This window comes from Halichoeres trimaculatus, unplaced genomic scaffold, assembly GCF_033239565.1.
Source record: "Halichoeres trimaculatus isolate MK-OKI-2021-1 unplaced genomic scaffold, fHalTri1.1 fHalTri1_scaffold_12, whole genome shotgun sequence".
NCBI classification, from domain to species: Eukaryota; Metazoa; Chordata; class Actinopteri; order Labriformes; family Labridae; genus Halichoeres; species Halichoeres trimaculatus.
In genome coordinates this window covers 17623844-17646093 of record NW_027437190.1, presented here as the reverse complement: position 1 = coordinate 17646093, position 22250 = coordinate 17623844, and the positions used below count along the sequence as shown (strand labels likewise).

General features: G+C 39.4%; 1 protein-coding gene across 2 annotated transcripts in view; it reads right to left on the bottom strand.

Moving 5' to 3' along the window:
* cdkal1 (CDK5 regulatory subunit associated protein 1-like 1) overlaps positions 1 to 22250 on the bottom strand; it is a 260221-nt gene that overhangs the window by 138795 nt on the left and 99176 nt on the right. For both annotated transcript variants that reach the window (XM_074682552.1, XM_074682553.1), the window contains exon 8: positions 5059 to 5162. In XM_074682552.1, the coding sequence (XP_074538653.1) occupies positions 5059 to 5162 (104 nt within the window). The remainder of the gene's footprint in view (positions 1 to 5058; positions 5163 to 22250) is intronic.

Sequence of the window (22250 nt, the reverse complement as noted above, 5' to 3'; positions counted from 1 at the left end):
ACAAACTCCAACACTTCATTCAAATACCTTTAAGCATGAGTTTATTAAACAGATCCCAGTCTTAGCAGCATGTTTTATAAAGTTAAACTTAAGAAAATAAATAGCTAAAGTTTTCTACAGTAAATAAAGTTTTCCAAAATTTCACTGTAACTGCAATAACTGTACTAACTGTAACAACTGCACTGCTGATTGGCTCTTTCCCAAGCCATGGCTCTGCTTGTAACCAATCAGACTGTACTGTGGGTGGGAAAGTGCTGAGTAGTGACTGAAGACAGCGGAGCTGCTGCATCAGAGCAGCAACAACACAGTTGAAAATTTGTTTTTTTTATTGGCTGTCGGATTAATAAAAAAAGGCCGATGTCTTTATGCCTCAAAATGGCAAATATCGGCCTGGCCGATAATCGGTCTATCTCTACTGTAAACGATGCCAGTGTACAAACAGAGATGTCTTGACATAGAGGTTTTTGTGACTGGCCACTTGCTATAGCCCTGAAGGTTGTGGAATAATGCAACTAATTTAAAAAGTTACAATTTTCAGGTATAATTCAAACCTTGAGGTGCTGTTTTGGAAATGTGGTGGACTGAAAAAAATGCTTTCGACTTCTCTGAGCAAGAAAACATGGAGATTTTACTTTAACTTGTAGTACTCCTCTATACGGTGTTTATTTAAGAGGTGTTATTCTTTCCTTTTAACAACCCTGTCTAATTTTTAATGCTTTACTTGCTTTAATTCATGCCAATATACGGACACATTCAATCTAAAGAAGTAAGAAAAGACTTCAGATTTGATGATGAGAGCAGGATCAGAAAGTGTTTGGATCAAAGAACAGGAGGAAAGTGAGCAGAGCAACAGGGGATTGGTTAGTCCATAGACTGCTGGTAGACAGACGATGTTTACCTTAAATCTACTGAAAACACCTCATGAAAAATATACCCTCGCCAGGACTGCTCACCCAAAGAAATATGGTTTCATATTCCTCCACTTCTGACTATTACACACACACTTTGAGACACACTAGTCTCTATAGACGCACAGACCAACCCACACTCCAATCACAGTTTCCCAGCATGCCTCTTTCACTCACAAAACTTAGCATATGAACCCAACACACACTCACACACACACGCCCACAATGTTATCATTTCCTATGACATCCCCAGCCTCCATTACCTGCATATATTAACCAGCCTCTCTGATGTTAAGAATTATACATTCATACATTTGAATAATTCAGATTATTTTAAAAGCTGTGCACTCTTTCACTCCCTCTTTTTTTTCTAGATGGAAGGAGAGCTATTTACCTCAAATCGCATTTGAATAAATCCCATAAATCCTTTCAAAGTTCTCTGCGATAAACCAGTCAAATACCCCCAATGCTGGCTGACTGGCCCATCAAAATTAGCATTCATACTTTCAGCCTTTTTCATTCAAGAGACATCAAATAGCAAATCAAATTTCAGCCTATTTGTGAGGCTCATTTTGTTTGAGATAAGAAAAAGGTGGCTAATAGAGTGAGAGGGAGAGACACAGGCGCTCTGCTGCACTGCTGTGATGTGATTCTAATGCTAACCAAAATAGTTGATGGATAACACAGCAGGCCTTTGGTTACAAAACCTGGCAGATGATTTTATTTGTTCAGCAAAAGAGAAACAAATTTTATGTAACAGAAAATATGGATTAGATTAGCAAAGCTATGGATTCACAGATATGACTTGTTTGTTTACCAAAATAATGTCTGTGTAGTTACAGGGAACAAGAAACAGTCAGTAGGATGGTGGGATTTTTGCTAGTTTTATAGAATGAGGACTCCTGTGTTTCATATGTTTGAGATTCAGCTGCATAAAGTGTGAGACAGTAGAACTTTATCTCTCATTATACATCTCTGTCTGATTCCAACCGTCTGTAAATAGTCACAGGCGCTGACCTCCTGCTTCCTCTTTCTCCGATTTGAAAACAACAACTAACCGTCTCTGACACTTGTGTTTCCTGCATCACAGAACACACACAAACACATGTAAAATATGTGAGCCTTAGTCTACAAAATGTTTGTGACAAGAGCAACATAAAGACAGAATTTTCTTCTTTAGAAAGGTTTGACAAAAAACAGTGATACCTCTGACTTCTCCCAAACAAGGGTAGAGGACAGCTTTATCTTCACCATAAGTGGTCAGCTACATCAGATAAATACACCTTACCCACACACACACACATACACACACACTCACCAAGGTTCAGCAGCTGGTGAGTTTGCCCTTGACTGCTCACCCCCGGGCACTGGGGTGGCATGGCTGCAGCTGTTTTAAAGAGTTCTGGATGGGATTTAGAAAGCCATGTCCTTGTCAAGGGTATTTTCTGATTTTATTTAACAGGTTTGTGCCGTCACTATTAACTCAGGCCATTTTTTGACCGACAACACTACCTAAAAGAAGCTAGGGCTCTTTTCTTAAGTCAAAGCGACAACTGATTACTAAATCACAGTCAGAGTTTAGCCCATTGCAGCAGTGCTATCATTCTGCCAAAAATGAGTTAAATTAGTTATGCAGTTTGTTGACAACTGTTGAGTAAGTTGCTTTTTCCTTAAGTCTTTTTTTTTCCAAATCCAAAGCAGAAACTGTATCAACCATAGACTGTAAAAAAAATGGATGTCATTTTGCTCGGCTTCAAGTTAGGTTGCTACAAAAACTGCTCCCCCTTGTGGCTGGCTGCAGTATAGGTAAAAAAAATCTGTCTCCTGCCATTCCAGATGGGCTGTGTTCAAACTTTAAAAAATTAATACGCCTCATAGAAATGTTTCTCACATCCAATTATTGTGGTGGCTTGAAGATATCATTTGGCTGTCATGTATTTAAGTCCTGTTTTTCCTGAAAAGTTTTGTTTTTATTAGTTATACGAGGTTAAAAACATGGCTTTACGTCACATTTAACAATGATTGACAGCTGCTGTTCTCATTGGGTTTTTTTGGGGGATTGTAAAATATGTCGGGAGGTAGGGTCAAGAAGTGATTAGACTCTCAAAAGAAAAAAATAAATATATTATTTTTGACACCTGGCTCCACTCAGATTCTCCCAGAATCCCTCACAGTCTCTACTGCGCAGACTCTGGCTGCAAACTGCTTCAATGGCAGCGCCTGTGACGGGGGAATTTTGGCTTCAAAACCGTACCATGATAAATGGCGGAGCCATGCTGTCCACTCTATATACAGTCTATGGTATCAACATGCTGAGGACAATTTATTAGAAGGACAACTTCTTGTGCCAGTGTGAAACACCAGAGACCTGAATCCTGAGTGCTCTTTGCCCCAGGTCATCAACCATCAAGGTTTGTCACAATTTCATAAAGAGTAGCACCTGCAGTGTTCATGCACATGATGTGACTGACAGGTGTTGTGTTTCGGCAAGCTCAGACAGAAACAGAGGAGGTTTGGGAAAACATAATATGTAGGGATGTCCCGATCCGATCATGTGATGGGGATCGGATCGGATCTGATCGGGGCATTTTGTAACGATCGGAGATCGGGGGAGACAGAATCGGAAAAAGCCTGGGGCCTTAGTTCTTGTTTTTAATTAAAATGTGTATAATAGAACATCATCATTCATTTTAGAATATAACTTTATTTGCCATTATAAAAAGTACAACGATATTGCAAACAAGAAATTGCAACCTTATTGTCACACACATACAAGGTTATCTTGTGGTGCACCACTGAGAAGCTTTATTTTCATTTTGTTGATCCAATGCTGCACTAAGTGGAGAAAAAAATCTATGTCCATGTTGGCTAGAATGATACCTTCATTTAAATAAAATAAAATAAAAAAAACTCAAAGGAAAACTTGTAGGAGTTCTTTTCTTTTCGTTTTACCTGATGCATTGCTGAAAGATTGGATCGGGAAATATTGGGATTGGCAGATACTCAAAATAAAAAAATCGGAATTGGATCGGGAGCAAAGAAAAAAGGTGATCGGGACATCCCTATTAATATGAGTAAGTTAAGGGGACCAGTGTGGTGGTGTACAAAAAAAAATGTTGTGAAGAGTACACAGATTCAATCTATTTTTCTCCTCTGGCACTAGAATGATTTCTAAAAGGAGTCAGCACTTGAGTTAGCTTATAGTGAGTTTGTGCATTTATATGAAACCTTAAAGGCCCAATCTGCTACACCAAATTCTCTCAAGGCTTTCCAGCTGTAACCTAAGTTCGGTTCATAACATGTATTAATGGAATGAATGGTTAAATCAGAAATATCAAATTAGGGTTTATGTTACATTTCTGTAGAGGAAGGCCAAGCCTGCATCAAGCTTTTTCAAAACCTCTTCATACCTTTTCATACCTTTGACAGGCCTTAATGTATGTTCTGACACTGAGAAATCAAACATTTGCTTTGATCAGGGACTATAAAAGCAGCTATCTAAAAGATTCATGATCACATTTTCAAGTTGAACTGCTTTTAATGATGTGAGTGAGCTATGAAATGTTAATAGGACAAGACGATTGACCTTAGCTTGGTTGTATAGTACTCCAGGCATGAGGACCCAAACACAGTGGTTGACATAAAGTTAAAAGGTTTGTAATAGCATAGGGAGCAGGGAAGAGGAGATGGTGTACTCACATCATTGCGAAGGATAAATGAAAGCACTTATCTCTTAGATTTTCTTTGCCTGGTTAACTGGATGAATAACTTAGATTCAGACTCAGTCTCCGATAGATAACTTGAAAAAATTCGACAGTTAATAAAATGCATGAAGGGAAATGCTTCTTGAGATTTGTGTAAACAATGTGGGAGATTTGCCCTTGACTACTCAAAGAGAAATGGCCTGCTGTGCTGCAGGGGATTCTGGGATTCTTTTTGAACCGAACAGATGCCAGGACACGACAGCTGTTCATCTGGCATCAAAAACCAAGCTACCAAATATTCGCACCTTCAGTAGTCCTATGGCAGACTATGAAGTTCTGAAGAGCATGGATCAGTGTATGTATCAGGCATTCAGTTATCTGTATGGTCCAACGCCTTGAGTGTCTCTGAGTTTTGTAATCGTGTGGAAGAAAGATTTAGGACTTACCCTGGAAAGACTGTCTGGCTCTCTCAACGAGCTCTTCGATTGGATAGCTCGCCAGGTCCCCTCTGGCATGTTTAGTTTTACAGTAGGTACATGCGTTAAGGCACCTGGATGAAACACAGAAAAAACACATTAAATGAAGGAAGACTGCCTTTAGAAACCAGAAAGGCTCCTCAGTCATCATCAAGAACAGTGAAGATGTGAATTAATTATCCATTTGAACAAGTTAATATTTCAACAGAGTGTGAAATTTTGCATCATTTGCTGAACATTGGGCCATAAAAAGCAATAAAATCATTTACTTACTTTTTTTTATCAAAGTGTTCAATAAAACCACAGAGCATTTTAAATCAGAGTAAAACCCTAAAACCATTAAAATTAGTGCTTCACGTTTCAATGTGAAAAAACTGCACTGTTGCTTGTAGATGAATCTGAAAAGTCATGGCAGACAAAGGACACCATTTTTTTAACGTCCTTGATGACATCAGCTGGAGCATGATTTCCCAGTATAGCAAAACTGGGGAAAGACACTGTCCTTTTTATCTTAAACTGTTTATATGGGCTCCAGTACGCTCTGAATGAACCATGGACAGCTGTCCCTTAGACCAAGGCGAGCATTGGAAAAATCCAGCTCAATGCAGTTTTTGTTTTACTACAAGTAATTCAAATTGACCATGAAGAGGGAGCAGAAAAATAAAAATTAGAAACCCTGGCTCACAGCAGATCTGAAAGCATGCCCAAGTATCAACTGTTGAGGAGTCTTTGTTTGGGATGAAAGGGGCTTTTCTTGTAAAGAGTTGTCTTTAAATCACAGCTGAATAGAAGAATGGGGCCCACTGTTGAAATGCTTTTTATATTTACGTTTCTGATCTCTAATTTGTCACACTGGGCTAAAAATATACACTATTACTGTCATCACAGAAGTTTCTTTGAATTCAATGTTTTTTTCTGTCAATAGCTGGAGTGACAATCAGGATCATACTGTTTGTCAAACACAAGGCTCACTTTGTAATTACCCAAATGTGAGTTTGTGGGGTTCAAATGTTGAGGGAAAATAAGACCATACCTTGAAAAATGTAATAAGGATCACTTTTTAAAATGTCTGCTTCTGAAAGGTACAAAATAGTTTATCAAAGTGTTTATTTTTACTTTATTGCCAATATTTATCATCTGAATGTGTTCTTATTAGCAAAAACACTGTTATAATAGCTGTTCAAGGACAAATGAGTGTAAGCTCCAGAACATTCAACAACTTTAGTTCTTCTGTTCCCATTCTAAACTGGTGAACATTAGGGGTGGGGGAAAATTATTGTACAATATATCAAGATTTTTTTGGAGTGGATTCTTTGTCCTTCATTTCAGTCTTTGTTTATAAACTGGAATGAAAAGTTACTACTTTCCTCCAGCAAAGGGCAAAATTTATCTCTCTGACTCATATGATGTGCACTTAATTGCGAAAATATGGCTCCTGCTATAGTCTGTAGACATTATCATCATCATTTAACTTTTTCACATGGTCTGGTGTTAAGGAAGCAAGCAAAGAATTGCAAAAATCGTGAATATTGGAGAATCGCAATTTAAATCAGAGTGGCACCCCAAAAATCGTAACAGACTCAAATCGTGAGTATAGCATATTGTCCTAGACATAATGATCATTGTAGCACAGCCTATATTTCAACTCTACCAACCAGCTAAATGTCATTGATGATACTTTCAATGTTATCTTTACTTGATTTGAGAGCCAGAAAATGCTGATTCGTGTTTATTGGCTGACCAATCACCACCAAAGGAAAAAAGAGAAGAGAAAAACTAAACAAACTAGTGTGAGTTAATAAACACATGAAAAAATCAAAAAGACAACAAACAAACTGAAGCTGAAGGAAATATACCAGTTCCAAGGGGGCAACAATTGACTGTGAAATTAGGATTTTTTTTACTGTATACATAACCACTTTTCAAAATAATGAAGCACTGCTCGATTAGAACTTGACTTTAACTTGTTTGTATCTAAAGTTGGTATCTTGGTTAAGTGGGATCATGTGCAGGTATTATGCAAAGTAGAATCCCATCAGAGAGGACATGACCCTGTGAGCGGTGATGGGTCACTTGTGTCTCACCATGGTGGAATTCTACGTTGCAAAACAACCACTTTCCTAAACATCATCTGTCATGTAAGAATCTAAAGTAAAATCTAGAACTACCTTTGAATTTAACTTTCAGTTGAGCCACACTTGCCACATTTGTACCTTTAATGTTAGAGAGCATAGAAAATATCATCAAGGTAAAGTACAGCCTACAAAGAACTGTTTTCAGAAAGAACATAACCAACCAAACTGTAACTAACATGGCGATGATACAGCTACTTAAAAGTTCATAACATGACCGTCTACAAACGCAACTCTGCTTATGAAAGCTTGTGCCACATAAGATCAAAAGTTCTTCACCAAGTGGTGCAGTTTATAAACTGCTTCTCTGTGGGATCAAAACACTCAGGGCTGTGACAAAAACATCTTGGTAATGATAAATAACCATCAAATGCTGTTATCCAGGGAAGCTACTACCAGCCTTTGAACTCAGATAGTTGTATATAATGAGCAGAAACCCCCTGTCAGTGTACAACAGACCCGTGGAGAATAACAGGGGCTTCCCAGAGGCTCAACACAAACAGGACAAGAACACAAACTCTTGCTTGACCACAGACATGAACGTTGTCCTGTTTACACAATTTTCAAGGTCACGAAGCCTGGGTCGTATCTGACATCAGACTTGATCTGGAAGAAGCTCTGGGAAAAGTAGTGTGTGACGGTGAGAGAAAGTCTAAGGAAAAACTGTTTCTGAGAATGTGTAAAGACATTACGTTTCACAGTTTTATATAATCCTAAGATCAAAGTGGTGTTTTAACAGACGTCCCCGCAGAGAGGTTAAGACCTCATTGGGTGAAAGACTGAGTGGGCTTTTGATAGTGGTTCGAATTTATGCAACTTTAAACATCTACATGAGAAGATTGCATCATGAGCAAGCAGTGTGAGAGCGTTTTGATGATAATTATCATGCATGATTAAAGGATGTTATCCTTCAAATTTCAAAGAACCCCAGGGTTTTTGGAAATGTTTTAGAGAGTAAAATATACCATGGAACTTTTAACTAACCACTAAAATTCTTACAATGTTTTTATTATCGATTTGAAATGTCACAAATGTCATTATGGAAAGAAAATAAAACATAACACAAAAAATAACTTTGCTATCTATCTCTCTATCCATCCATCTCTCCCTCTTAGAGTATTGCTTATCTGAGATGAGGGCACTAAAGATGGCAGCTAGGTCACAGGACCTAGCTGTGGAGAAAACACAGACAGATGGGGCCCTCCATGCGTGCGCACACACACACAAACACACGCACACACTCAGAGTTAGACATACCACCAGGGGGTCCATCCATCTTAATGTGATCAGGCCCAGCTGAGTGGATCACACCAACATTAATCTCAAGAGACAGTCAGTGGCCTGTTTGGGTGTGTGCAACTGTGTATTTGCATCCAGTGTGTGACTGTGTGTGTGTGTGTGTGTGTTGCAGCTGAACACTTGTCCAGTATCACAACAACGCATTAGCAGTTTCGACCTCTCCATCAGACTAAATACACTGCGACATGTAGTCAGCACCCTCAGAGTGACAGTGACTGCAGGAGAGGAGCAGAGGCACCTAATGTGACACACAGACACACACACACACGCACACAGGCTGCTAATTTAAGGCGAAGTAACATAAGGTTTAGATACTTCTAAAATCAAAATGAAATATTTCCCTTCCTTATCAAACCTCTATTCTGTCCCTCCTTTACTCCGGTCCTCCCCGCCTCCTCTTTCATCTCAGTTAATTAAACCACAGAGGCAGCAGTTGTACCTGACAGCAGTGTAGTTCATCAATGTGTTACAACAAGAGAGGCCACCTCCCCAGTGTGTGTGTTTGTGTGTGTGTGTGTTTGTGTGTGCATAAGAGAGGGAGACCATTGTGTGGATGTGGCCTTGAAAAGGTAACAAAGAAAGGAAAGCCCTGAGGTTCTCTGCACATTTGTAAACCTCCCTGGATACACACACATGCTCACAAACAAATACAGTACGGCACACTCGAGAGGCCCCCCTTCTGTAAAATCTTAAAGACACAGACTGGGAGAGAGTTGAGCTGATAAGGATTTGAGGTCTACACATCCATTTACAGAATGTGTGTGTGTGCGTGTGCGTGTGCGTGTGTAAGTGTGCGTGTTCATGGCAGTTCCTATTTTCCTATTGTGAAAGCTTGAAGATGCAATTATGAAAACAAAGCTTAAACTGTGCAGGGAAGTCTGAGTACTTTGCAAATTATGAGGCAAGATTATTCATTGCACTTATTGTTGAGACGGGGAGAGAGGGGTGGAGTGGGTATATGAGCAAACAAAATCTTAAAACTGCCATTATGAAAGCGAACAAAGCCTTGAGTCTGTAAGTTTACCGTTTGTGTCGTCTCAAAGTCAAAGTGGAGGTTGGAAAATAATGTGGAGTCAAGGAACAAAGAACGCTGACACAATGGAGTAAAGACCTATTAGGAGGAATGAATAGAGAGTGATTAGTTATTCAGAGAAAGGTTGGCAGCTTAACTCTGTTTACCCTTGATACAGTGCCGTGGGTGAGAGTCGGTGCATTCAAGTTAAAAGGAACTTTGCATGCGCACCAGTGATCCTATGTGACACTGAAAGTATTTCTATAACTTGGAATCTCATACAGAGTGAGGGATTTTGGATGAAACAAAATCTTTGGGGTGGATATTGTCCCAGAAAAAGCAGCTTACAAACTGTGAGGAACAAAGGCAAGAACTGTCCTGATAGTGTGATAGAGGCATCAAAGCGTCTGCCTTTGTTAGTAATCAGAAGAAAGCGTGAATAATAGTGTTCCAGGACATCTTGTACAAATGTCTATGCAAGTGTGCCTGCATGTTCTAACTTAATCATCCAGTAAAAACCCCACATAAGTCTTGTGACAGACTGACAATTCATTAATATGAACCAAGCAGCAAAATAGTGCTGGATATGTCTTTAAAAAAAAAAGAAAAAAAAAGAGCTTAAAATCAAAGTTTAACAGCACAGCAGAAATGGTGCTTGGATTTTAGAAGTCCAAAAAAGGTCACACAATCTTTCAGTGGCTTTTCACAGAAGGCTCACAGAAAGTTCAAGAGTTGACTGAAACAGTGAAGTTTCTCTTGAAGTCTCATTATGACTTTCAGGGTGTCACAGATTTGTTTCCCTCTGGTTAAAACAAAGCTTTGGAAAGACTTTGGTGGACACATAGGAGCAATTCTTTGGTTTACAGGTGGACTTTTCACATTTGAAAGTGTGTACATCAGATATGTGTGCAGGTGTGTGCCCATACTCTCCATGTTTCTGTTCATCTGTGAGTAGACCCATGTGTGTATGTCCTGAGGCAGCTGGGATCTGTTCATCTGCGGGTTCAATGCAGCCTGTGTGTGTGACCTCTTGAATTATGCCATTTAGTCTTGCGTTCAAGTTCCCCACACTAAAAAAGATCTGTTTAAGAGTGTGTGTTAGTGTGTGTAAGTGTGTGCTTGTAACTCTGTGTGTGTGGTTTTTGGAAGTGTCACATGCTGACCTCTGAGTTCTCAAACTACTATAGCTGCCTAGCTTGTTGTTTTGACTAGAGGGAAACAGCACGTGAGAGTGAGAGACTGTGTGTGTGTGTGTGTGTGTGTGTTACCACAGCCCCATGTCTGCAGAGGGCCTGTGAGTGTTTTTACAACTTCTTGTTTTGTCTGTTAGGGCAGACCTCGAGACAGACTCTGCTGAGCTCAGTGAGCCCATTGTTGGTGGGAAATGAATGCTACGATGTTTGTTTATTATGAACAGCCTTGCACACTAAAACCATCGTGTTACACAGAAATGACCTGGAGTAAGACTTTCAGGCCAGCTGATTAACCTGTAAAAACCACCCACTGCCTTCTGTGTTACTAGCATATTTATTAGTATTATTTATTTCTAATTAATAAATCTCAAATGAGACAGAGTAACATTTATATCTTTGAACCAACTTTGCTACATTAATTTGATTTTGTTGGCATCCAGCAGCAATCTTGTGGGATTTAGACTAAGTATTTAAACAGCAAGTAAACTAAGCACAACCCACATGCCAAGCAGCTAAGTGTGTAAAGCCCCATTTACATGACAACGTTTCATCTGAAAACGCTAAAACGCTGTGAGAACGCAGTGAAAAAAAAATGCATTTACATCTGGTGTATTGGGGAATACTAAGTTCAAAAGTGGAGCAAAAGATGCACATTTTGTTGAAAGACAGTCAGCAGATACAGCAGATACAGCAGATTCAGCAGCACAAGCACAACACGGTAGTTCACTACGATTGTAGCAATGGTACTGTTGTCCTGTTGTATGGGCGTGTGCAGCATTTCCTCTGAAAACGCTGGCTAACTGTTTACACGACAACAGTGTCGGCAGCGTTTCAGGAAAATCCCACTCTGGAGGCCGTTTTCAAAAGTTTGCGTTTTTGGTCGGCTGAAACGCCGTTCCACAAGGCTGAAACGCAACAATCTTTTGTGTTTCACCCTAAAACCCCGGCCCCTTGGTGTGAGTATTGGAACAATGGTTGCCACCTTTGAGGCAGAAAAATAAGGGACACCACAAGTACCAGCCCGAACACCAATGGCCTAATAGTAGAGTGGGTCACTAGTTGTGGTAAGGTTTCAGTTATGTTGCATTAGTTAAAGTTTTGCATTGCAAATCGTGCTAACATGAATTTTCATGGCAACTTAAAACATTTTTTTTTTAATGTTTTCCGTCCTGTTCTGTTGTTTTCTCTAAAACATGAATGGTACTATCAATATCAGATGAACCTTCTTCATGTTGTATTAATGTAATGTCTGTTTTCTTGATGCACTGATGATAATTAACCTATATAAGAAAATGTATCAACTAAAAAACTATGGTAGCTTAAAAATAATGTATTCCTTCTTAAAAACAGCATACTGTTGATGTACTGGTAGTACAATTAACTTTTCCACATTGATCATGTATTATTAGTTATTAACGAGATTACTGTATCTGTAGGTGCTTCAGGTATGAAGAGCTGTGAGACTGCAATTTTGGCATTTAGTATTTGTTTGTTTTGAGGTTGAAGTAATTCTGCTTTCCAGTAGCATGCTGTCCGACAGGCCACCATGCACCACAGAAAGCACTCAGCGAAAGATTTTGCCATGTCCTTAGAGTTTGTTTTACTCGCACTGTGTAGCCAGTCATTTGAACTTTCCCACTAACTTCTGTATTTTTGCATCCTTCTGCGTTTCAAAGGGGCACAGGACAGAGTAGCAGATGCAGCCACAGGCACAGGCATGTTTACTTCTGATTTCCTGTGGCTTTCTCTAACCCACTTAATGATGAGCACTTATTCCATGCTTAAAATCAACCAAACAAACTGTGGCTATTAGTAGGCAGAAGTGGACTCATGTTCAATTCAGGCAGAATGGTGCTGCATTCAAGGCAAACTGAAAATATGGAACAAATCGTGTCCCGTACTGATTCAAACTATTCCGTATTTAACGGGACAGGTGGCAACCCTAATTGGGACAGCCCCCACTGCATCAAAATTGTGATCTCATGAGTAAAAATTAGAAAACATTAGATCAGTTACAAAATCTGCTGCTTCAGTAACAACAAAATTGATGAGATTAGAAGGGGTAGTTGATGGCCATGTCAAATTTTTCCAGCATTATGACAAAGTTTATGAGAGCGGTTACTTTTTTATGTAAAAACGGAAGATTATCTCTGACAAGGGCAACGGCTCCAGCACACTTAAACCAAATCACTGTGGACAATAGCAACCTGACATTTAAGCCAAGAGCATCTCCATCCTGGAAAGCGATGTGTGTTTACTGTTAAAGTAAAATTAAATCACAAACTATGACCTTGTACGGATAATTTAGCTGTACCGAAGATGCACACACACACACACACATGCAGTCAGAAAGACAGAAAGAGATGTTTTAATGTGACAGTAACAGAAGAAAAGCCTAATCTCTTGGTTGATGGTTCTGACTCAACGACTTTGACCATTTGCCTCTAAGAAGAAAATGTGTAAGAAACTGGTTTAGGCAAATAGTCTGTAAGACTATTAGGTGTGTGTGTGTGTGTGTGTGTGTGTGTGTGTGTGTGTGTGTGTGTGTGTGTGTGTGTGTGTGTGTGTGTGTGTGTGTGTGTGTGTGTGTGTGTGTGTGTTTGCCCATGACATACTGGGCTAATTCAGTTACTCAGGGGTTCTGTAGTGTAATGCCTTGTAATGACACACAATCTCATTTTGTCCAAGGAGACACATCAATCTTTTGGATTTACTGTGGGGAGCAAAGTCTCTCCTGGTGAGTGAGTAGGAAGAAGAGTGGGTAGAGGGAGTGTATAGTGTGTGTGTGTGTGTGTGTGTGTGTGTGTGTGTGTGTGTGTGTGTGTGTGTGTGTGTGTGTGTGTGTGTGTGTGTGTGTTGTCAGACATGTATTTGTGTGTTTGTGTGTTAAGCAGTGGGGAAGAGGGAGATGGAATAATATGTTCAGACCAGTGGAGCTGAAAACTACCCATACATTGGTTTGATAAACAGCAGGAAAGGCCACCATGGTACATAGCTAGAGGAGGTGTGGGTATGTGTGTGTGGGTGTGTTTGAGTGAATGGGAACACGTCTGCATATGATCATGTGTGCTGGGATTGAAATAGAAAAAGGAAAATGGGAATTTCTTTGTGGAGGCCAATGTGTTTGTATGTGTTGAATGTGCGCTAAGTGTAAAATCAAGAGAGTGTGTGTGTATATTGTGCAATCATGCATCCCCTCAATCCTACACACATATATACGTGATCAGAAACCCTTGTGTAAACACTCTTTACTCCTCTGTAACTCCACTTTTCTGAAGCGCATCAGCACATTTTCTCCCTCCTTTGTTGCTCCAGCATGAGGCATTTTCACTCCTGCTCAACAGGGAGACGAAACTCCACAGAAAAGAAAAGATGAGATCATTGACCAACGAGCAACAAAATGGAAAATCAGTCAAGTAGAGCAAGGTTATGTGCCTTGTGTATTTTGCTTTTAAGATGAGGGAGTGATACGGAAAAATTATCTGCAGTGAATACAGCATGAACCCCAGAGGCGCTGATATTAGAGTCTGGATGGGAGTCTCAAGCTGGTGCAGACATATCTGGTTGGATTGTCGGGTAAAGTGTGTGTGAAGGGAAGTGGAGAAAACAGAGAGACTGTTCATGTGACTGTCTGTGGCATGTCAGGAAAAATTATCATTATTATTATTGATTATTGTTAAACCAAACATGCCAAAGCCTGAAGCTTAAAAATACACAGTGTGCTCAGTTTGAGTTTACTTAAACGCATGAAAGACCATCGTTAAGATAGTTAGCTGAATGGTTGTATGGGCGAGGAAAGCTAACTATAAAAGGAAGGTAAAAGTGAAAATGGTTGTAAGATGCAGCCACTTTCTGACATGTAAAAAATAGGGCTGTCATTTTAACGCGTTAATTAGATTGTAAAAATTAACGCAGATTAATCTGGATCCCAAACCAGCGGGGCGTTCAAAGACGCACTTATTTTTAAATGTCGGGTATTTACAAACCGTGTGTCCTACTTGGAAAAAAGAAGTGTTCTCATCAGGTTTTCAAATTTCCTACGGTCCCTGAATATATCACACGTGACGTCAGCAACATGCTTTAAACAGGAGGGAGGGAAGCAAGAGTGATTTGTGACTGCCGTCCACATCGCGTTTATTCACACGTCCTTTTTGAAAATCTGCAGAAAATCAACCGTTTGCTCTAGCTCAATTCTGTAAAAAACAGATAATTCTACACTCTTTACTGCATTAAACAAGCCCTGAATTATCGATATATATCCTGTATTTAAATCTAAAAAATTATTTGAAAATTTGCTTCCATTTTCCTGGTGTCATGTTTCAGCTTGGGGCTGCTCTGCACCAATGAGCAACAGTTTGTGTGTTCAGAGCATGTAAAACTGAAAATACTTCACTTTTCCTTTGATCCAAGACTTGTGTTGTCTTGTGGTTTGTACATAGTTCCTCACAGTTTTTAGCCTGTGGCCCTGGTTCTCCTGACCTCAGAGAAGTATAGAAGTTCATATTGCAGTGAAAATTGAGTCAACATCGAGTAAAAATGTGACAGAAGCAAAAACTGTCCTAAAAATCAAATCAGCTTATCTTAGGTGCAGGACTGTGTAGATTTTGTAAAGATAGAACCATAAAACTTTTTTCATGTGTTCCTTATGCCTCAGGGTACCTAAAAATCTGTTGTATACATTCCCACCTTATTTTTAAAATGTTTTTTAATGTCTTTTAATGTAATTTTAATGTCCTGGAATTCAAATTCTTTATTTTGGGACCCTAAGCAGATATGAGATTAAAATGCGATTAATTAGATTAATTAATTACAAATCTTGTAATTAATTAGATTTATTTTTTTTACAGCACTAGTAAAAAATGTTTATTCAGTGTGATGCAAGCAGAGGTGTTTACAGCCTCTAATCTTATCACAATGATAAGGGGAGTTTGTTTGGTAACACAGCTCAGATACATTCAGCTGCCACAGTAAAAGTTCAGCTTCACTACCAACAAAAGGTAAGAGCTGAGAACACAGACAAAGAGAAAAACATTGACTTGTCTGAGATGCTTTGTTTCTCTGTTTCTGTTGTCACTGTGTGTCAGTATTTGGCACAGAAGGAGGAACAGTCTGAAAGCACAGCGCAGCAGAAAATCATGTCCTCAGCTTCACTCGTATCAGCCCAGGATCTAATCCTTTTATTGCTGCAAGCTGAAAACAGGAGCAGCTCCCATTTCCTTAATTTACTACAGCAGTTTGACTGAATCATTTGACCAAATGTTATTTCTGTCCAGCCCTGCCTCAATGTTAGAGTCACATCAGGTCAGGAACAGGGTGAGAAGTAATCAATCTCTTCTTGATGTCCAAGATGTTCCTGCAGTATCTGTAGCCCAACAATGTATCCTTCACCTCAGCTCAGCTCAGCTCAGCCTGTTCTGGCTCTTATTGTTTCTCCCTTCATCATCTAGAAGTCTGTGACCCCAAATTTACTTTTCCCCAAAGCCCTGAACGTTACTCCTTGGTCACAATGGATAACACTAATCTACGTAAAGGTCAGCAGTGAGGTTGATAAGAGCTATTATTCCACGGTGCAGAAAGGGGAGAGGGGATGGAGAAGGTGCTGCAGCCAGACGCAAATCACAGGAAACTGGCAGCCAACACACAGGGGGCCAGTTAGCATACACAAACACATTCACAATGCACATGAACACACAAGAACTGAGACACATTTCAATCTGATGGCTCTGTTTACACAGTGTGTGTGTGTGTGTGTACAGGCCAGTGTGTGTTTTGCAGTGGTTACTAAAAGTGATTGTGAAAATCAAGGATTTAGAGGGGATAAAGGTCTGGGGGCTGTTTTAAATCCTTTATGATTGTAGCCAAACACAGAATGAAAAGAAGTGAAAACCATGATGGAAAAATGATTACAGATTAATACGATGTAGTCGTCTGAGTACAGAATCCAAAAAATTCATGTTTAAAAAGGTTTTAAATGTCTATTCAAAACACTCATAATGGCATCATACAAATTTCAACATGGCTTAATGGCCGTATTAAATTAGCTTTTCCTTCAGCAGATAAGATAAATACTTTACTATTTATGTCAGACGGTGTAAAAGGAAAGAGGGGGGATTGATAGAAGACACTGAACAGAGTGAAGAGGACAAAATACTGTGTTGGCTTCAAGGTTTTCTTTTATGCTCCTTAGATAGGTGAGGCCAGTAACTCAGAGAGTTAGAACATTCCATTCTGCTGTAACAAAAACCAAGACTGTTGAGTTTTTGAAGTGCTGAATCCTTCAGTGTTTGATTCTTTTGAAGACAAGTCAGCATGTCTATTTTTCAGACTGTTGTAAACTTAACTTTGTAAGGACAATAATTTTTGACAGAATAGAAAACAAGACAAGTATTTTCAGAACATGTCAAAACATTTTAAACAGAGCAGGAATTTTTCAGGAAGTTTTGCATCAATTTGTGTACTAACATGCTTGACACATCTTTAAATATGGTGATGTGAATGCATTCATTTAAATTATACTCTTTAGAAAATCTGAGTTGTTAGAGAAGCAGCCACAATGCCAACGTCTTTCTTCATTTGTGTTTATGAAAGCTTTCAAAGCACAAGACGCTTACTTTGATTTCCTCTCCCCTCTGAGTCAGCCTGTCTACCTGCTTGCACACCTGCCCGGAGGACAAGGGCGATGGAGTTAGTTATTGGTTTGAGTTTGGAGCATGGGATTATTACCAGCTGACTTTTAGCTCATAGTAATAAGAACGACAGATAATGACTGCCAAAAATGTGACTAAACAGAGAACAGATAATGAAATGAAACGGGCTGTAACTGTGGAACAAAGAGCTTCTTTTTTTAAACGCCCGCAGTCTAATGGCAGTGGTTCACACAGACACACACAGCAACAAGCACACACACACTCGTTTAATGATCCATTCTCACTGAGTGGCTGTAAATTCCTTGTTTATGACACTGAGCACCACGATTCAACTTGTTCACAAAGGGCCTCTCACTGTCGCTGACAACAACACATACACACATATATGCATATACAAAGAGGAAAAAGGGACCATAAGAGTAGCCTGGGGCGAAACGTATACACACACACAAGCTCCGCTAATACTATCAAGTGTGCTTAAACTGGGACACAAAACAGAGCATTAGACAAAGTGAAGCCTTTTTTTTCAGTCTGACGCTGTATAAAATAAGTACTTTGCCCTGAGGCTTATCTGCATGAAGAAGCCATGAAGCAGATAAAGACATAGACAAGATAAAAAAATATTCAAAAACTTAATTCAGAGACCAAAGATGTCAAATATTCAACGCTGTAATCACGCAATCCAACCTGACCTTGCCAAAGCAGGTTTGATCCCTTAAGTCCAGTCAGTTTGACTAGTGTGTGTGCTCTCTGCAGTGCTCAATAAAGGTACACCCCCTAGACCCTGATACAGTGGACGAGGTGGGCTTCAGCATGATAAGGCTGCTTATGCACAAGTACAAGTGAAGGTGGACCATAGACTGTATATGGAGTGGACAGTGTGGCTCCGCTATTTATCATTGTACAGTTTTGAAGCCAGTTTGGGGTCAGAGTCTGCGCAGTAGAGCAATGAGGGATTCTGGGAGAATTTAAGTGGAGCTAGGTGACAAATATAATAGTTATTTTTTTCTTTCAAGAGTCTAATGACTTCTTGACTCCACCTCCCGACATATTTTACAATCCCTAAAAAAATACACGAGAACGGCAGCTGTCAATCATCGTTAAACGTTACGTAAAACCTTGTTTTAAACCTCTTTAACCCTTTCATTAGTATCACCAATAAATGCGAAACTTTTCAGAAAAAAAGAGGACTCGAATACAAGACAGCCAAATAATATCTTCAAATCACCACAACAATTGGACGTGAGAAACATTTCTATGAGATGTATTAATTTTTTAAAGTTTGACCACAGCCCATCTGGAATGGCTGGAAAGCTGGATTTTTTAACCTTTACTGCAGCCAGCCACCAGGGGGAGCAGTTTTCGTGGAAACTTCACTTTGAGCCAAGCAAGCAGACGTCCATTTTTTTTACAGTCTATGAGGTGGAAATGACATCAAATTACCCTATTCCTCACAAGAATAATTTCAAACTATTTCGGCCAAACATTGCCACGAATAATGAAGACACTTAAGTTGCAGCAATGTTCTCTGCTTTGTTGTCCATCGTGCTGATTTTGAGACTGTACTTTGTTCGAAGTTGTAGATGCTACATGATAAGGCAAAGTCATGTCTGTCGTATCATAACAAGATTAGGTTTCCACGATAAGACTGTGCCCAGGACTGGTCAGGCCTGGGGCTGTGTGAGTGCAGGTCAGCAGAGGATCAGGACAACTGTGTTTCCTAAATTTCAATCTTTTCTGAGATGACTCCAAAAATCTTACCTCTTTCTGATCACCTTGTTTGTGTGATCATTTACTCTTTGATCTTTCAAAAAGCTGCATGTAAAAAGTAAAGGAGATCACTTCTAAAAAATTCACTGATACCACCCTTTGTGTCACTTTATCTTCAGATTCAAGGTAGCTTTTCTTATGATAAAAATCCTCATAAAAAACGTAAGCATGAGATCTTGGCCATTAAAGTCAATTCTGATATTGATTGATATCAAGTCATAGTACAAAAAAGTTCACTGTGCTTTCTATCATCAGCATCGATCCAACAAAGATTGTGTTACTGAAACTACCTTGAACTGATTCATTTCATGACTTATGATTCACATCCTGACTCTAAAAACAGGATGGCAGCACCAACTTGCTGTGAAATATCCCATTGGAACAGGAGACAATTCGGATATGAGTGCAGACAGGGAACATTTGGTGCACATTAAGAAGTACGTGTAATTTTGTCTACATTTGCAAAGATAAATCCTTTATTATCTGTTGCAGAGTGAATGTGTTGATAATTCGCACAGTTTCGGCAATTCAATAAATCAAAATATAACCCCAAGGGGAAACTTGCTCTGTGAATTGAAACAAAATTGTCCACAGTCATATGATTTTGGACTAAACCTTCGAAGATATAATCAGGACTTAGTTCGTTTATGTGTCAAGTACAAGTGGATCAAAATAACTGTGCTAATGGCCCAGGAGAAAGCTGACAATATTCCTTTAATATGGAGCCAGAGGGCATTTGAGGGCTGGCTGGACGGTGTCAAATTTATTTTTTAATGGGGATAAAATTAACTTGGTGGAAAAAAGCCAATCTAATTTGGACTTAATAGGTGCAAATGAATTAATATGCAACCTAATGAAACTAATATTGTGAATCAATTTCAACATGAAATTAATTTTTTTTAGTAGTCCCAGGTGAAGCTCTGTGCCAGGCTGTTGTATGGATTTGCACTGACTTAATGAAAGGTTCATCTGACAGATCCACACTGAAATCCCTCTGCAGAGGTATCTAAAATGAGCAAATTCACTGAAAATGTCAAGGTTCTATTTTCTTCCTCTTTGGAAACACACTCTTAGATATCGTGGACTGAAGGAATGTGCCTTCATATCCCACAAATAAACCCACCACTGCAACACAAGTGTCCCCAAAATGAGAGCATTATGCCGCTGCTCTGGCTGCCTTCATATAAGTCTGTTGCCATTTATCTCTTTCTGTTTCTGTGACCTCAGCTCTGGCCTGCCAGGACTGTTGATTAAGATTAGCCTTATGGCTAGCTCTGACATATTTACATACTATGCTGAATGCCCATTTACATTCACTGTCCCTTTCAATAACACTGGGGAAAACACTGTCTCAATCGTGACTGCACAAACAAGTTGCCACGTAGCTGTAGATGAGTCCAATCGCAATCAGCTGGCAAGTCTTAGTACAGCTAATCAGTGGAGTTTTGCTTATCTGGAGGGTAAGCTATAGAGAAAAAACTTGAGGTGCTACAAAAGAAACTGACTGAAATTTTGGAACCAGAATACCAATTTTAGTTTTAATCAGCATAAAAAATCTAACAACAGAATTTTTTTTTAAATTGTTCCCCAGTGTAATAGAATAAAATAGAATAGAATAGAATAAAAAAACACACTATACGATAAAATTAAAACAACAGAAAAAATGTGATTACCACAGAGGCATGCAAGACTTTAATATTTCCTTTATCAGCTCAAAATAAATGAGACCGTAGTCTTTATCCGCTTGAGGTTGATTGCAGAAAGACCAGAAGTCACGTACACACCCAGCAATAAAAACACACTTTTTTGGCTTAAAAGCATATTTACCGCCTGGTTCAAAAAATGGTTTGGGTCTAAAACGCTGGTTTCATTATCAGCTCACACTGCACGGTGAGTGATTTTTTTTCTAACTTGGTAGTTTAGAAGTTATTAAGAATGTTCTATTGTCCAATCAGAGACACAGCTCAGGTCACGTGACTGGGACATTTGTCTACATGACAAGGAAATCAGCTGCTTCAGAGCATCCCTATTGGACACTATTGACTTATACAATACTATATTTGGTTATGTCCCACTTCATTTAAAAATCATTGGTGATACTCAAAAAGAATTGCTCCTCTGTCAGGCTATCTGGACCAACATGCTCACATGAGCAGGATAAGCATACCGACAAGTTCACAGTGTTCTCTCATTATACTTTAAGAAGATACTTATCAACTTCATTAAGGTTGAGAGACCTACAGATGACCTATGGAAGCCTTCAACCCTGGAGCAAGATATGAACTCAACAGTGTGAGGGTCGGACAGCAGAAGGGAAGAGAGAACGCTTCAATGAATGCATCTCACATGATCAGACACAAAGAGAAACATTGAAGGCCACACACAGACACAAACACACACACACACACGACAAATTCAAAGTTTCTAATACTCTCCTTTGACGCAGAGAACATTTGGAGCACAACTGCAACTGATGTTGAGCATGTGTGCGTCAGACAAAGATCTCTCTGTTTCATCAGCTGACAAATGTCACTAATGATGTCACTACTACCTCAGAGGAATAGTTTAAACAGACCATCTAAAAACAGAGCACATAAAGAGCCCCTTCTCTGTCTTTTACACACAATCACATGACACAAACAACTAGAACCATACAAAATGACAGACACCATGAGTGAAAACAAAACACAGACATAAAGCTTGTATTTTCAGGAACACTAGTGTTATTTGGGAGATTTGTCAACAGCTGCTTCATCCAGTGAACACATCCGAGTAATCCCCCTGGCTTCCAAAAAGGGTTCCAGTAAAGAGAGTAAAAACAAAGGGATTTATTTGCAGCCAGCCGGACCCTTTTGAAAAACAACAGCCAGTTCATCTGGATCAGATACAGACCCCCTGCTGGAGCCGCTGGCGAGGGACTGACATCTGCCACACATACACACATACCACAACAAACAGAAATTTACACATCCAGGCTAGAAAGCCACAAGTCACACAGACAACGAAATGACCAGACAGGCAGGAACACCAGGCTCCCAGGAAAGAAAGAAAACAGATGCAGCTGTGATTGGAAGTGACTAAAACAAAGTGAGAAGAGGAAATGAGAAAC